General features: G+C 56.7%; 3 protein-coding genes across 3 annotated transcripts; all 3 read right to left on the bottom strand.

Moving 5' to 3' along the window:
- Nucleotides 1-1,884: 1,884 nt before the first annotated feature.
- CGCS363_v001020 (uncharacterized protein) lies at nt 1,885-4,415 on the bottom strand (the record flags this gene model as incomplete). The annotated part of the gene is made up of 4 exons (XM_036632869.1): nt 1,885-3,235; nt 3,285-3,985; nt 4,051-4,272; nt 4,326-4,415. The coding sequence occupies 4 exons, from the start codon at nt 4,413-4,415 to the stop codon at nt 1,885-1,887; spliced, it is 2,364 nt and encodes a 787-aa protein (XP_036501381.1).
- Nucleotides 4,416-5,292: 877 nt separating this feature from the next.
- On the bottom strand, nt 5,293-6,843 carry GUN-0 (Endoglucanase; the record flags this gene model as incomplete). Its single annotated transcript, XM_036632868.1, has 1 exon — nt 5,293-6,843. The coding sequence occupies one exon, from the start codon at nt 6,841-6,843 to the stop codon at nt 5,293-5,295; it is 1,551 nt and encodes a 516-aa protein (XP_036502493.1).
- A 2,211-nt stretch (nt 6,844-9,054) lies between these two features.
- CGCS363_v001018 (uncharacterized protein) lies at nt 9,055-10,724 on the bottom strand (the record flags this gene model as incomplete). The annotated part of the gene is made up of 4 exons (XM_036632867.1): nt 9,055-9,471; nt 9,528-10,298; nt 10,351-10,592; nt 10,643-10,724. 4 exons carry the CDS (start codon nt 10,722-10,724, stop codon nt 9,055-9,057), a joined length of 1,512 nt encoding a protein of 503 aa, XP_036502492.1.
- Nucleotides 10,725-15,578: the final 4,854 nt, after the last annotated feature.

Below are 15,578 nucleotides of genomic sequence, written 5' to 3'. Positions count from 1 at the left end.
CTCTATGAATCAAAGCATATAGGTCTCAACTTCAAGTACACAAGCTAACACTGAGTGAATCAAATAGACGCAGTATTGCTTGTGTTGACTGTTGCTAAAGGCTTCATAAGTAAACGACGCGTACATTTTCCTGAAGATCCAAAGACTGCAACGAATTCTTTTTAGCTCTCTGCTTGACTTAGTCTGGGAACAGCGCATCTGAAGGAGGTCCTTTGAAGGATAGGCAACGTAGGGGGAGCGCAAAGGATAACTCTGAGATGCGTATTGAGCGCGAATATTCACGTAGTGACGCTGAAAGACGGCAATGCGAGCAGTGTTTTGTCTCCTGGAAGAGTGATGATTAGTGACAATCACAACATAGTGAGCATGAAACATTGAGACAGCCATAAAGACATCTTGACACTCTCCTTCTTGTCGTCGATTGCAAACGTTTGCGAGGAAGATTTAATGCTGGAGAAAAAGCTCACTCAGAATGGTAAGTGGTCTTTTATACATCCCTTGATCAGACATTCCACAGATGAGACCGGAGTTGGGCTTGCAAACTAGGCTGTCCGTGGTCGGTAAAGCACTAGCTGCCATATCCGCTGACCCCCTGATGACGAGGTTGTGGTATATAAGGCCTACCTCCTACTACCATTTTAACCAGACCCCAAATAGAAGTACCTTCCTGCGTTAGGAACAAACCCCGTCTTCGCTTCTTTCATTACCTTCGTTATGTCGCCCTAGCCCAAGACGTTCAGCAGCATATCAGAACACGTCAACAGTAAGATAGGCGTTAGTCTTCATTGTCATCCACGCTCTCATTCGCGGGAATACCTACTGAGAGAAACCATCATCCTCGCACAAGGACTAAGTCTTCGTCAACGACTTTTCGCACTAACCGAATCGAACCCATGGACGCAAAGTCTTTGTTAGTTTCTAACACACACCCCCGACATTCGCATCATTTTGCCGTGGCTAGTACCATCAAAGGAGACGTACTTCAATTTATAAGCCATTGCCACCAAGCATCACCTCATCACCAGAGATCAGCATACATCACTGAAACTGGTTCGTTTGGGGGATGGTACACTTACTTAACGTGCTGTGGCATGCCATCATGGAAGAAGTATATAAATCATTAAACGTAACGACACGTCCAGAAACTTTTGAAACAATCGGAGATTGCGTCGAGCATCTGGATCCGATTCGGTACAGACAGCAGTATCACCTCCAAGGGCACGCCCAAGCCTAAAGGACCAACGCACCGTTTACCCCCTGCATCCAGCCTTTCACTGCTTCGTCGTTTCGCACCGTCATCGAAGTATTATTGAGAGTATATGTTAGAGACGAAATAATATCAAGCATCTCCAAGATTCTCTCTCGGATGGTGGAGCGGTCGATTACGGACTTCAAGCAGACAGACGCCACCATTCATACGACGGTCGAATACCATCCTTGAGAAGCCCCTCGAACTTGATTTGGGCAGACCTCCGATTCCCATGCGAATCCAGCCTTCTTTTATAAGTCACCAGAGCTCATTAGGAGCAGACATCGTAAGCACCAGAGCACTCAACCCATGACCTGACTTCAACCTACCTCAACGTGAGCATCTGCAAACCGCCTCCTGTCAATCAGTTGACACACACTAATCATCACCAAACAAAACACCGACGATGCAAACTTTTAATGCATTCTTCCAAGGCCTAGCTATATCGCTCCAGCAGCCCCTCAGCGGGGCACCGTAGGCCGGGTATCAGGAAAGAACCCCCTCCTCAACGCCAATAATGTCCATGAAACCCAAGAAAACCTTTACGGAACAAAAGCCTGCGTGTGCTACCGAGACTTGATAATCATATCCGCTTTCTTTAACCTTCGTCATCTCTCAAGACCACTTCCACACGCTCAAAAGACGAGAAGGTGCTCCCCCTTCTCATCCCTTCCAATATCATAACTCAAAATCCTATGGTCGCGGTAATGCAGCATGAGCCGGTACCGCCTCGTCGCAGGCGACGGCGCCGCCGCACCGTCCGCTCTCAAAAGACACCCAGGCGCGCCGGCCTCTTGCACAGGGCCCACCGCGATGCCGTACAGACTCCTGTTGGGCCTCTTCCCAGCATCTTCGTCCGCACGCGTCGGCAGGACCCAGTCGATCCGGAACCCGTTCTTGACCTTGAAGCCGTCCCCGCGCAGCCCGTGCGGATACCCTGTCCGGGTGGGCGTCAGCAGCACCACGCGCCCGATGGCGGAGCCGACCACCACGAGCGACAGCTCCGGCACGTGGATGATCATGTTGAGGCGCTCGGCGTGCTGCATGAACATGTTCTGCGCGGGGTCGAAGTTGATTGGGTCCCTGCAGACCACCGCCGCGCCGTCGTCCATGTTGATGCTCCTAAGCTCGATGTCATACTCGTAGGTCCGCATGATGCAGCTGCGGCTCGCGAGCTCGTCCAGCACGTCCGGGTCCTGGTCGACCGTGTTGCGGTTCCGCACTCTCTCCCTCTTGTGGAAACGCACCCTTCCGGCCAACGAGTCCGGCCAGCTGAAGGCCTTGCCTTCGTGGGGAAGGTACACCATGTCGCGAAACGGTTCAATTTCCGACCCGATGCGTGTGTGCCATCCTGGTTGGTCTTTGTTCTTTTCCAATGCCCCAAGCGCGGCATCGATTGGGTGCACATGCGCCAGGGGAGGATCCTGTTCCGGGGGGTAGTTGACGGGCAGTTGTGTAAACCAGTCTTGGGCTTCCAAAAAGTTCGGCAGCGCAGCACTACCGTCGCTGTCGCTATCGTCCTCAATCTCGTCTTCGTGCAGCGGTGCACTCCCGTCGGTGTCGCTAGAGTCGGACGACAATGTTTCGGCCGGCGGTTGCATGTCCAGCGGAGCACTACCATCGCTGTCGCTGTCCTCCTCCTCATCGTCGCTGTCGTCAACGTCTATCGTGAGCGCCGGCCCGTTGCCCCCCGGCGGATTTCCCGCCAGTTCGTCGTCTATCCATGCCCCACCATCCAAAGGCGGCACCTCAAACCCCATGGGAGCGAGAGCAAATATCTCGTTAGGCTCGGGCTCTGGGACGGCTTGTGCAGAAAGGGGTGACGGGTGGTTGCGCACATTGGCCAGGCTCTTCTGTGTCTCCACCCAGCGTCCAGCAAGCGGAGGTTTCGAATTCATAATGTCGCTCTCTTCCAGCCCAAGCAACTCTGCCGACGAGTACGCGGGCAGAAAGCTTTCATACGGTAGAACCGCAACACCCCAACCCCTGCAGCGTGTAAGTACTCACAACTTCACAGCGTACCAAGAGGACTTACATCTGGTGACGAAAGTTCCAATGGTGCGTCACATGCGTCCTGTGCTGGATCTGGATCGCCTTCGTCTTGGGCTTCCAGATGTCCAGGATCCACAGCGTGCCGTTGATGTCGATGGCGACGACCTTCTCCGCGAACCCGTCCTCGTCGTCCCAGATGGAGATGTTGGGTATGTTGTGCCCGCCGTCGCCGAGCGGAATCACGATGCGCCAGTTCCTCTTCCTCTTAAAGACGCACGCCTCGCAGTGGCTGTACGGCCTGTCCCGCCGCCACAGCGCCTCCGGCAGCCGCGAGAGCGCGAACGCGAACACCGTCACCTCGAACCGGTTGGAGCTGACGGCGATGAGGCGCGACTGCTGGTGCACCACGATGCCCCACGCCGAGCGCCCCACGTTGTCGCGGAAGAAGGGCGTCGGCACGGCGGCCGTCCGGCGGTCGACGAAGTCTGCGATGGAGCCGATGTACCACGCGATGACGGACCCGTCGTCGTACGCCGCCACCAGGACCTCCTCCCGCCCGAGGAAGCCGGTGGTGATGTGGTTCGTCTGGTGGTGGAAGCGGGGGTCGAGCGTGCCGCCGACGTGGATCGCGACCTTGTCCGGCTTCGTGGCTAGTATCAGGTTCGGTTCGCGGGGGAGCGCATGCCGGAGCGCGCTCTTGGGCCGGTAGACGAATATCCTGTTCTCGTACGCCGCGAAGTAGAGCTGCGAAAGAAGAGGGTGTGTCAACAAAACATCGCCATCACCTCGTCCGCGATGGTTACACCAACATTGTATCGCTGCGACAGCGCCGTCAGGTTATTCCGATAGTACGGCATCCGCGGGACGTGCTTCTCCAGCGGCTGCTGCTCCGACGCCGCCGCGGGGTCGTCCTGCTCCGATCCGGTGAAGATCTGGTCCGTCGGGACCCCTTGGACAATCGTCTCGGTCGCTACCTGGTGGATGTGGTCGCGCTCGTGTTGTCGGATGATCTCGGGGGCGCCGTCGCCAAACTGAGGGGTCGGAGGTTTAGCAACCCAGCAGCTTTCCTGGAGATAGAACTTACCCGTTCCATGGCGTCCTGGACGAAGCATCTCCCCAGCACAGCCTCGCGGAAGCCGCGATCGGGCTGCTGCTGTCCCGTTTGGCCCGCCATGGACTTACTCCTCAGAGTCCTGTCCTCTCTTTCTCTTCGAGCGCGACATAAGCGCTTTCCGGGGAAACGGTGTGCCGGTGGAAATCAACCTTGCTCTTGTTCTGTGCGAGAAGGTTGAGAAGAAGCCTCGGGCCTGTGGTGAAGAAGAGCTGTTTGGTTGTCAGACGTGGCCAGCGGGGTCAGGCCGCCCGTTAATCATATTTCGGGTTTGTTTGTCGACAATCCGCCCGCCTGCCCACCTTTGCGGCCGGCACGTAAGGAGGGGTGGTCCCACTGTAATTTGCTTATCGATAGGAAAGGACCATGCTTTATCGATAAGAAGCTTAGGTGAGCTCCACGTTCCGTCCCCTCGCCCCGCTGCTGGTCCCTGCTTCTCGCTGTCTGGAGAGGAGGGGTCGAACCGTTTCATCGAGCCCACGCGATTTGCCGTTTGTGGGGGGCCATGAGAGAGCTCCCAGGAATGTGGATGCAAGCTTTCGCAATGGTTGATGGCATCAATTGACACGAACTAGCTCTCAATGCACAATGCACTGGGTGAGTTTGGCAGGATTCGGTCCAGATTGAATGTCACAGTCTGACCACACACACACACATGTCGTCCAAGTCAATGCTCGTAGATAAAGGTCATAATCATGAGTCCAATTGCCGTGTAACAAGAACTTCGCAAACACACCATCGTCAAGTTTCGAGCTCGTGCCTGACCAGAAAGGTAGCCGGGTATCCGAAGCTGGCACCTCGTCCAAGTACCAATTCACCCTCCCAACGCCAGTAATTTTTAAAATCAATCGAGACATCAAATGCATACCGTCTCCAAAAGCTCCATAATCCGTGACTCAAGCAAGCACTCCTCCCGGTCATCGTCCAACTGCGGCGCGCTCTAAGCCCGCATGATCTCGACCATGTCCTTCATCCTGTAGTCCAGCACGGGCGTGACCCAGTCGTCCTCCACCAGCGAGTACGTCTCCTTGGTGTTCTCGTGGGGCTTGCGCGGGTTGACGGCCCAGTAGCCAAAGTCGGCGTCGATGACCTTGAGGTACCGCAGCAGGTTGTTCCAGTAGTTTGCATCACCAATACTCGGACGGTGCGGCGCGCCAAATTCACCCACCCACACGGGCGCCTGGTCGCCCTCGACGAGGTACGCCCAGTTCTTGCGCATCGCCTTCACAAAGGACGCGTAGCCGCGCTTCGAGTAGCGGCCCTCGACGCTGCCCCAGCCGGACCAGGCGTAGACGTGCGCCGAGTAGACGACGCGGTCGGGCACGTTGAGCACGACGGGGCGGTCGGCCACGCCGGTGAGGTCGTTGCCGGACTCGGTGCCGCCCACAATCACAAGCCAGTCCTTGTTCATCTCCAGCAGGCGGTTGCCGGCCTTCTCGGCGGCGGTGGCCCACTTGTCCCACGACATGGTGCCCCAGAGGCCGCGGACCTCGTTGCGCAGGTCGACGCCGATGACGCGCGGGTTGTCGACGAGGCGGAGCATGATCTTCTCCCAGTGCTGGATCCAGTCCTCCTCGGTCTGCTTGATGCGGCACAGCGGGCCGAGGTGGTCGTTGGCCCAGTGGGCGTCGCACGGGTCGGCGCCGCAGCACCAGGTCGAGTGGGTGATGTGGTTGTTGACGATGACGGCGATGCCGGCGTCGGTGAGGGCGGTCACGCAGGCCTCGAAGACGTCGAGGGCGTGCATGCCGACGAGGTCCGGGTTGGCGGAGAGCAGCTCGGCGGGGACGGGCGGGTCGGTGATGACCATCTCGTCGCTGTAGGGCAGGCGGACGCTGTTGAAGCCCAACCCTCTAATGGTCTGGGCGATGGTGTCGCGGTGCTGGACGTCAAGGCCGCTGGGGATGTTGAGCTCGTCGCTGGCGCCGTACCAATTGACGGACAGCAGCTTGAAGCGGCGGCCGTGCTCGTCGACGACGTCGCGGCCCTTTGTGTGCAGCGGCAGGGTGTAGGTCTCGATGCTCGTCTCCTTGATAGGGGGCAGCAGCGGGCGCTGCTCGAAGAGCCTGGTCTCCGGGTCGGGGGTCCACGCGACGCCGAGGGCGGCCTCGGCCTTCCAGAGGTAGTGGACGTAGCCGCCGAGGAAGACGAAGGCCAGGAGGAGGAACATCCTGAACTGCGATAGCCTGATGAAGCCGAGGTGGCAGAGGGGCCTTAGACGTGATGGTTTTGAGGGCGGGTTTGCAAATGGCGATGATGGTGATGACGATGACGGGGTTCTCTTTCGGAAGCAGAGGCCGGGGGAGGAGGCTCCATGGTCGGCTGTCGCAGAATCGTCTATGCTGGGGAAGTAGACACCGCCTCTGGCTGGCGGAGTGCTCGGTTGCTCGATGTCATCAACCAGTGTCCCAGCTTGGGGACGTCCCGAGCTCCAGCGCCATACCCTGGCCGGCAAGCCGGGGGGCAGCTTGAAGATCTCGGCGAACGGCATTACTGATGTTCCTTGCGTCTGGACAGCGATAAAGATGGAGATTGGCCAATCAGAACGTGGGGTTGTAGCTGATGATGGTGCTGGTGCTGCACAGCTCGATCCGCTAGGCTGTTTCCAGCGGGAACAGCCCTCCACTGCTGCAAGGACAAAGCCTCAATGACACGGGAGATGGCCGGGGCAAAGCTTGTCCCGATGAAGCCGACAGGTAAGGTAAGGTAATTAGTGGAATGACTTCACACACACTCTCTTTTTTCCTCTCGCAACCTCACAAGGTTGTTTCTCTTCGTGTTTGCTGGCGGCAAGGTAGATGCTGTCAGCCACGTGCCGGGACGGATGCACGTCACAGACGATGTTTATCGCAACGTGTGCAACGGGCGGGCCGTCTTGTTTCGATTTTCTTATTTCTCTCGTCCTTGGGTTCGTTTCGTTCCCGGGGAACCGGCGCAACGGTGCACAATCCGACCAGATGTCAATGCTGTAGCGCTGTGTCTTCTCCAGTGTGATGCCGGAGGAGACGGGCTTTTGGTATCTGAATTCGTTGAACGGTAATGCCCGCTTCTGATCCGTCGTTTGCTGCTTCGCCTCTTTGTTGTTCAGCCGGGCAAATTTCAGCTCAGATGCAACCGCCGTGATGGAACCTCTCGATGGGGCCGGAGTGAGGACGTTGCTGAGGTTCTGCCGTTGGACTCTGCTCAGGCTGGGCCAGCAAAAGGCACTCGTCAAGTGAGCTTCCCCGAGTGTAGGGCTGCCAGGATGAACAGTTCGTCGTTCGTCGGTAGTGGCGGCGGCGGGATGCTTGATATACACCTTGTGTTTGTGGTTCGACAGTCGGGTTCTACGCAGGGTGCTCTTCCTCCTCCATGCGTTGACGATGCGATCCGTTTCAAAGCAAAGATGCGATGGAAAGAGGAAAACAGTAAAATAAACAGCCTTTCTTGGTATAACTCACTTTGCGCACCCAAAACTACTTATAATTATGAAAACGCCAAGGCGAATCGAACGAGAATCGGGCAGCCGAGCGGCGCCTGCTGCAATGCACTTCCCGCTTACATGACTGAACGGTCAGATTTGTGATGTCGTGGGTGTGGTGTGCGCTCCCCCATTCCCCCTCCGAAGAAGCCGGACGGAGCGGAAGCCCTGGGATTGGGGGTTGGGAATACAATCAATCGAATCAAAACCAAGAACCACCACTTCCCGTGGCCCCCGGCCAGGCTGGCGCCGCTGGGATTCGGGACCTTGGGAACAACACTTTCACAATACGCGCGATCCGGCGCACTCTGCAGAGATTTGCGGTATATGGGATGGGATGGGGTGGTGACTCCCGCTAGCCTCTCCGCCGCTCCTCGCATCATTCGTTAATCCCAACCAGCCGTCCATTCCGCAGATTCCGGCTGGGCTTACTTTTGCCAGACCATCGCTGTCCTGCCTTATCCCGCCGACGCCAGCTCACTCACACACGCGCAATGCTCACCCTCACACACCCAGCATGATGATCCTTGCTCGGTACTTTGGATCTGCTCTCATTCCTCACCACTCAATCGCCTTGTTGCGTCCTGCATGGTCCGGTACTTGATAGGCAAACTTGCATTATAGTGTCGCGTGACTCTCGTTTTTTTTTGTATTTTCGTCGGACTTTGGACAACACCTACATGTCCGTCCCCCGTCAAATCATGATTCGTTCCGCCCATCCCGTCAAGGGCCTTCTTCCGCCCCGAAGCCTGGGTCCCCTCTCCCACCCCCTCGGTGAGGCTCCGGACGTTCCCTTTGTCGCCTCCCGCCGTCCCTCTCTCTAAAGGTACAGAGTCTCTAAATTGTGGGTATTGTACCCGTCCCTTCGCTGCCTAAACAAGTCCGAGACGCCGACGCTGGTATTACATGGTTCGGGGTTTTTTTGTTCATGAAAAAAAAAAATATGTGACAAGGCCAGTAAATAAGGCCGACTATTCCTCCACATTACATCATCTCTGTTAGTTGGCTGATATGTCAATGACCAGCACGTGGTGGTGTCCAGATGCTTCGGCCGATAATAATGCGAACCATGTTTTGGTGACCGGGTCCGTGGGGTGGTGGTAAAAGGTGCTTTAAGGTGAGGGGGCATGGAACACTCTGGTTCCTTGCCCAAACCTCTCTCCTTCTTTTTTCCTTTTCCTTTTTTGAGTTTTACTGTTTTTCCTTCCTTTTTTTCGTTCTATTCGTCGTCGTTCCGTCTCATTATATCCTGTTCATCCCAAGTGGGTTCATGTCTTCGAACCCGTCTGGCCGGGCTCGCGACTCGGGCCGGGCGTACGTCGCTCGCGCATCCCAAGTGGGTGGTGTTTGCGGCGGGCGGGGGCTTGAGAAGGACCGCATCGGCGGTTGGTAGCGGGCTGTTTGCCCAAAGTAGTCGGGCGTTCTTCGTCCGCTGTTGGGACTTACAACGGGGGATTTGACTGGGGAAACTGGTGTTACAACAGCGCTCGAGTCTCTCGACAGCATCTCGTACGCACGGGTATCTTTCTTGACGTCGTATCGGGCATCCACCGACACGAATTCTTTCTTGTTCCTGCCTCCCAAGGAGGTGACAAGATCAATCCAACCGAGGACCATGGCCCATCGGCCCAGGAGGAAGAGCAGCCAGATGCCGTTCATCTATGATCAAATTAGTATTTGGGTCCCGTCGACTTCTCGGGGGAAGCACTTCTTACCGCGAGTAGAATCAAGACCGCAGTGATGGTCGCCTCGTTGACAACCATGTTCTTGGCCTTGTCGTAACACTGGCTTCTGTCACCCTTGGTGAGGGTGATACACGTGATCCAGTCTGCGGCGATGGTCTTGTCGTCGTGCACTGCTTGGACTGTGTTGTCCTGAAACACGAAAACGACAGAGAAGAAGATGACATCGGCAATGATGATGAGAACAATGGCAATACCTCTCCACTGGAGCGAGATCACGCGTCGTACTCGTCGGTAGGCTTGGCGGGGGGTCATGGTCCGGATGCTCTGAGAGTACTGGGGCAGGCTCGAGCCCTCGGTAGATGCGCTGTTGTCTGCCAGTGAGGCAAGGTAGACCTTGATACAGTAGCCAAAGGTGGCGAACTGGATGATGACTGTGAGGCCGGCGAACACAAGGAGAGGGATCCAGAAGTCGGCAAGACTGTTCTTGTGGTTGATGTGGCAGGTAGCCCCGAAACGAAACGACACGCCGCTGAAGACGAGGGCGACAACAATGCCAATGATTGGAATTCCCCAGCCGGCGGCTTGGGCAAAGATCATGAAGTTTCGGCCGACGACGACTTGCCAGCAGATCTGGAGATGCAGAGACAACGATCGCAGGAAGACCCACATGACTCCGGCCCAGCCTCCGAGCAGGAGGAACGCACCAGACGCGCCGCAAACCTTGCTCGACTTCATGCTGTGAGGCGTGATGTCGTTGTAACACTGCTCCGGCTCAGCGGCGAGGGGTACAACAAAGCCAAGCTGGTATGGTCAGACATAAGGGGTGGTCACCGTCTCGCGGGAGGCAACTCACATTCATAATGAAGACGGCAATCGTCAGACATATGCTCAGGTAGTGTCTATACGTCTTGTCGACGGGCAAAACGGCCCAAGAAAGGAGGAGAAACAGGCAGCATGCCGCACTGGCGACGCAAACCCAGTTGGCTGCTGTGGTCATGGTGTTGAAGTAGTCCGGGTACACCCAGTCTGTAAGCGGGCATGGCAAACAACATGAAAGCGTTTCTGTCAAGTTCTGGCAAAGACGGCCGCTGATGACTGTGAGAGGTTAACGGCTTGTTCCATCATTCCACTTTGACGGCACTTACAGCCTTCGTCGGCTGGAAACAGGGACGCAGAAATGAAAGGCGCAAAGCAACCCCCTCGGGACGCGATGTCGGGGTACGCCATGGTTGAGGGTGAGACGAGCAACCGCCGAATCTAAAGACGATCTGAGGAGCGACCAAGGTGATATACGACGACGACGTGGTAATATTCGATGTGTTGTCCACCCTTTCCCCGATTTGGTTGACACACCCTTGAACGATATCTCGCACTGACAGTTGCGGTAGGCTAGTGAATCGAACTAGAGAAAATTCGTAGCGTGAAGAGTCGGAGTTGATGCCGTGCTCTGTCGGGAGATTCCGATGAGAAAGGAAAAAGAGGTACGTCTTTCCAAGTCCTCCAAATGACGTCCTCAGTCCTGCTGAAGCCCAAGCCGTGGTATGTACTCGGGATCGGTTGAGTGTGATGTCGAGATGTCGAGGTGAGGTGGCCGTGGAAGGTCGTGTAAGTCGGGTCGGGGCGTTGGAGCGGTGCGTCACGGGCGACCTATTGTGTTGATACCGTCATTGTCCGCAGTTGACGAGGCAGGGCGGAAGATGCTGGAGGCGGAAGACTCGTGGTATCAAGGAAAGACTCGAGCGGGAGCAACGACGAAGAGGCCGGAAGCATCACAGAGGGCACGAAGGCAGGACGGAGGAGGGTGGGACTCTATTATGTACATGGAGGCGTGGACTACCTCACGTTGGACTGACTACCTACGTTAGCTGGGCTGCATAGGTTGGCCCTTGTGAAGGTTCCTGCAGAGCGGGTGGGTGTTTCTCAGTCCCTCTCATTCTCGGGCAGGCTAGCAGTGCCCAGGTTTGTTCAACCAGTCGCGGTGGTGGTGCTGGGGGTCTAGCAAGTCGATGCTGGGGTACGACGACTCCTCCATGGTCCAGGCAGGCAGGACTCGGGAACGGGTATTTTGTGTGTGTGATGGGTTGGATGGGTTGTCCATTCTGGGACTAAGATGGGCTGTTGGGGGCGAGCAACTTTGGCAGGACCAATGGAGGGAGGGGATTTGGACGGGCAATGATGGGTGTCTTTTTAGGAAAATCCCGATGACCCTCTCTGGCGGCGACCTCAAGGACCCAAGGACCCAAGGATCCAAGCAGCCAAAGACGGGACCCTCTCTGTTGTTGTGCAGGCCGAGTGCATCGGGTTGGCGTATGAGGCGATGCATCACAGCGGCGCACCTTATTGGGGAGGCGATAATCTTCACCGGCAGGGGTGTCTTTGGGATGCTGTGCAATGTTAGTGGGTGGACGGAAGGATGAATTTGATGGACCAGGCCCAGGATTGCACAGAAAAGAGAGGAGAGGCACCGCAGAGGCGGCCCAAGATGGGTTGGAGAGGAGGAGGTGAAGGCCGGGAGGTGAGGTGGAGGAGGAGGAGGATGAGAGGAGACACTGGAGGAGGGCCGCTGGTGGGGTGGAGCAAGAAGGGTGGTGGGTGGATGCTGGATGCTGGATGCTGGATGCTGCACCGATGCGGACCAGGGACCGGGAAGGGGAAGGGGAAGGGGGGGAAGGGGGGCGGCACAGGCACGACGCCAGCCAGAAGGAGGGGGGGAGGGGGGCGTGGGACAACCAAAAGGACTCCGCTTCGGCGGCCGGGGGTCCTCGATGCTGGGCAGGGCCCGTCCAGCGACTCGACTCCAGTGAGGTGTCACTGGGCGGCCGGGCTGTCGTGTGGCCGGGAATTTGGTGGTGGACACTGAGGGGATCCATGGATGGGACAGGGACACCAGGTACCTTGAGCCAGTAAAGGGCGCTGGCAGGCCTCTGCGAGGATATTCAGTGGACCTCCGCCCGGCGCTGCTCAGCAATTGAGCACCGCGTCCCGCTGCAGCTTCACCACTCACAGCGCCCAGAGGCCGTGTCGAGCGACCTGCTGAAAACCGACGCCATGATGCCCCCCGTTCGGCAACCCGCTCCAACAACCGCAACACCGCAGCTTCTCCCATCGGTTGGCTGGCTTGGCCTCTCGTCCTCTTTGTGCCAATGCTGCTTCATCAATGACTGATATCACGCGAGGGGCACAGGACATGGTTCCAACATGTCCTCAGTCATGATCCCCGAGGTTTGGTGTGTCTGGACTCAGGCCCGCCCCAGTAAGAACCACAGTTGCACACAGCTGGTTCGAGCCCGCCAACCTGTCACAACCCAGAACGAGGCATTGACCACATTGAGTCTTTAAACACAATACCGACCTGGGTATCTGTAGATGGGCCATGGATGGTTGAGAAAGGCAGGTGAGCTGCTGATAGGCAGATGGCCTCCTTCACACAATTAGGAACCCTTGACGTTGTGGCGTGGCTGCCGCCGAGGCGACCACTGATCACCACCACTACCACCGAGGGGCAAGCAACCTCTTTCCATGAATGTCTTTCCAACTCCCTGGGTCGTTCTTTCTAAGGTGCTGTATACCTAGGTATGTACTTAGTTATGTCCAATGTGATGTCAGGCGAATCCGTCGTGTCTTGCGGTTGGGGCCTTTCCATTGTCTTGCCGCCCTGGCCGCCGCATGTCGACCACATCCTGCACCGACGTCTCTTTCATCACCTTAGTCCGGCCTCGATCTCGACCTAAACTTAACACTCAAAATCAACCTCCCCGCTAGCCAACGTCCGGTAGATCTCCTTCGACCCTGTCGAATGACAAAGGGCTCCCTCGACTGTCGACGGCCTCCCGCCAACTTGACCTAGTCGACTGTCGTCACTGGAGGTTTCCCAACACTGCCGCGTCCCACCAATCCCGCTCAGCCTCTACCAACCGTTCATGCTTGGAGGCTTAACACAACCAGCTATTCATCTATCCTGCCTGCCATCCATCCTGTCTGTGTCCTGTGGCGCAAATCGGACGCACCGCCGACCACCTGTTGACTCAGATCCCTCACCTCCATCGCCGTCGTTGACCACATCCTCTGCACGGCACCATTTGCTGCATGTCTTAGACACCACCAGCTCAATGTCTCGCCCTTTGACGTCTCTCTCGTTACAATGCATCTCCATGTCTCACTCTCTTGCCCCTCCTGGGACTCACAGAGCCGAGGCACAACTATCGCAACGTGAGCCACAGCTTCTGCCGGCTGCTGTCCTTCCGGGACACGTTTAGGTCAGGCTCGACGGTTCTCCTCTGCCTGCCACATCATGGATCAACGGCTCTTGGCCGTCTTTTAGTCCCATTCCGTTGTTTGGTACGCGGTCGAGCGTTTCAAAGGCGGCTAAACAGTCCCGCTGAGGTGCGTGGCTTGCTGGCGCGAGTCAGCTGGACGCCAGCGAGGCACGAATGGCAAGAGCCCCAGCCTTCGAGAATGGAGATGCTACTGAGAAGTGCCGAAGGCGTGCGTCTCGTGGGGCACAGACTAGCAGTAGAGACCGACGACACGGGAAAAGGAAGACACGAACAAGGCCTGTCGCACTTTGCGCAACCTGTTTTTGGTTCTGTTCTGTCCCGACCAAAATAAACGCAACAGGTTGACGACTCTTTGCCACGTCGGTCCACCATGAAGAAGACTCCATGTTGCGGTTTCGCCGTATCCGTACTGCACTGCGCAAAAGGCCTCCTCTCAATCAATGTACTGCATAGTGCTGCTCCGAATGTACACCACCTGATATGGACATGGGGCATGGCCACCTGGACGGGCCGACATGGTACCCCTAGGCTGGCCCAGCTGTGGCACCTAAAGGCAAAAACAGCACTCAAGCGACTTTAGGGCTGAGCAGTGCCCTGTCAATTACGTCGTGTGTACGGATGCAGCTGAAAAAGAAGAGGCAAACTCGAGATGCCCCCGGTTTACTTACTGCAAGGCCCTGACTCTAAGGGTCCATTAAAACGACAAGAAAAGAAGCAAACATATTGGCGGTCGGTCTCCGACGTCAAGAAGAAAGAATAGGGCCACGTCGTCTCAAGACGTTTCTCGCTCTCACGTCCAAGGCGCCGAAACCGTTGAGCTAGTCTCAGCAACTAAGGTACCTTAGCAGCACCGGCGGTGAGGTATGCTAGTTAGCAACCGACTTCCTTAGTCTTCAGACCGCAGCCACAGGGTCTTTCTCGCACATGGAAGCCAGCATGCTGTTAATTGAAGGTTTCCCAGCCAGCGCCGGCGTTACTGCCCGGGCAGGCATGGCGGAAACAGGCTTGCCAACCCAAAATGCTCACCAAGATTGAGTGGACTCCGCCTTTTCATTTACAAGCCGCCTTCAATCTCACTTTCCAAGCCCAACCATGCCAAATTGAACAGCGCCAACGGCCTTGTTTGCCTGTCAACATAGATCATAGTCTGGGCCACAAGTCCCGGATGACCGTCACTCCGCAGTCCGCATGGCCATTTCGGCCGACCATGCATTCATCTCACGCCGGCGGTTGTGGACGGCGGCTTCAAAGTCCCATCTGCCACATCGAGTCTCGGCACTCTACTCGTCCCCAACGCGCCAGCCCCCGATTGAAGCAGCCAACTAGAATGATGTATGACACGCATCTCAATTACATGGCAGTCACAGCACGCATGGCGCCGAGCTAAAGCACACATGGTCACAAAGACACGGCAGCCTCCGGCAGCCCATTTGCAGAGTCACGCACCAATGCAACTGGTCTCTGGTTGGCCCTGTGGTGCTTCGTCGCCGAGCCTCTCAGAGCTCACAAAACAATTGCTGCAACCTGAGTGGTGCTTTCGACCTGTCTGGCTGACCACTCACGCACCCTTGTTCCAGAGATCGGTTGGCCGTCACCGAGGCCGTTGCGAGCACACAGCATAAGACCAAAGTCGATGCCAATCCTCTTCGCTTGTCCTGGCCATTCATCGCCTCCCATGGCGCCCAAAGAGCTCTCACGTTACCAGCGCAAGATGCGGCCTGTCTCTTTCTGGATGCTCAGAGATGGCACGCAACTGAGGCTTGGAGAGAGTCGGCTGGAGTGTTTCCCGAAGTGTTGGGAACCC

Source organism: Colletotrichum siamense (assembly GCF_013390195.1).
Source record: "Colletotrichum siamense strain Cg363 chromosome Unknown KSG_Cg363_contig01, whole genome shotgun sequence".
In the NCBI taxonomy this organism is placed as follows: Eukaryota; Fungi; Ascomycota; class Sordariomycetes; order Glomerellales; family Glomerellaceae; genus Colletotrichum; species Colletotrichum siamense.
The sequence above is the reverse complement of the archived record's forward strand: the minus strand, read 5'-3'. Positions and strand labels throughout refer to the sequence as shown.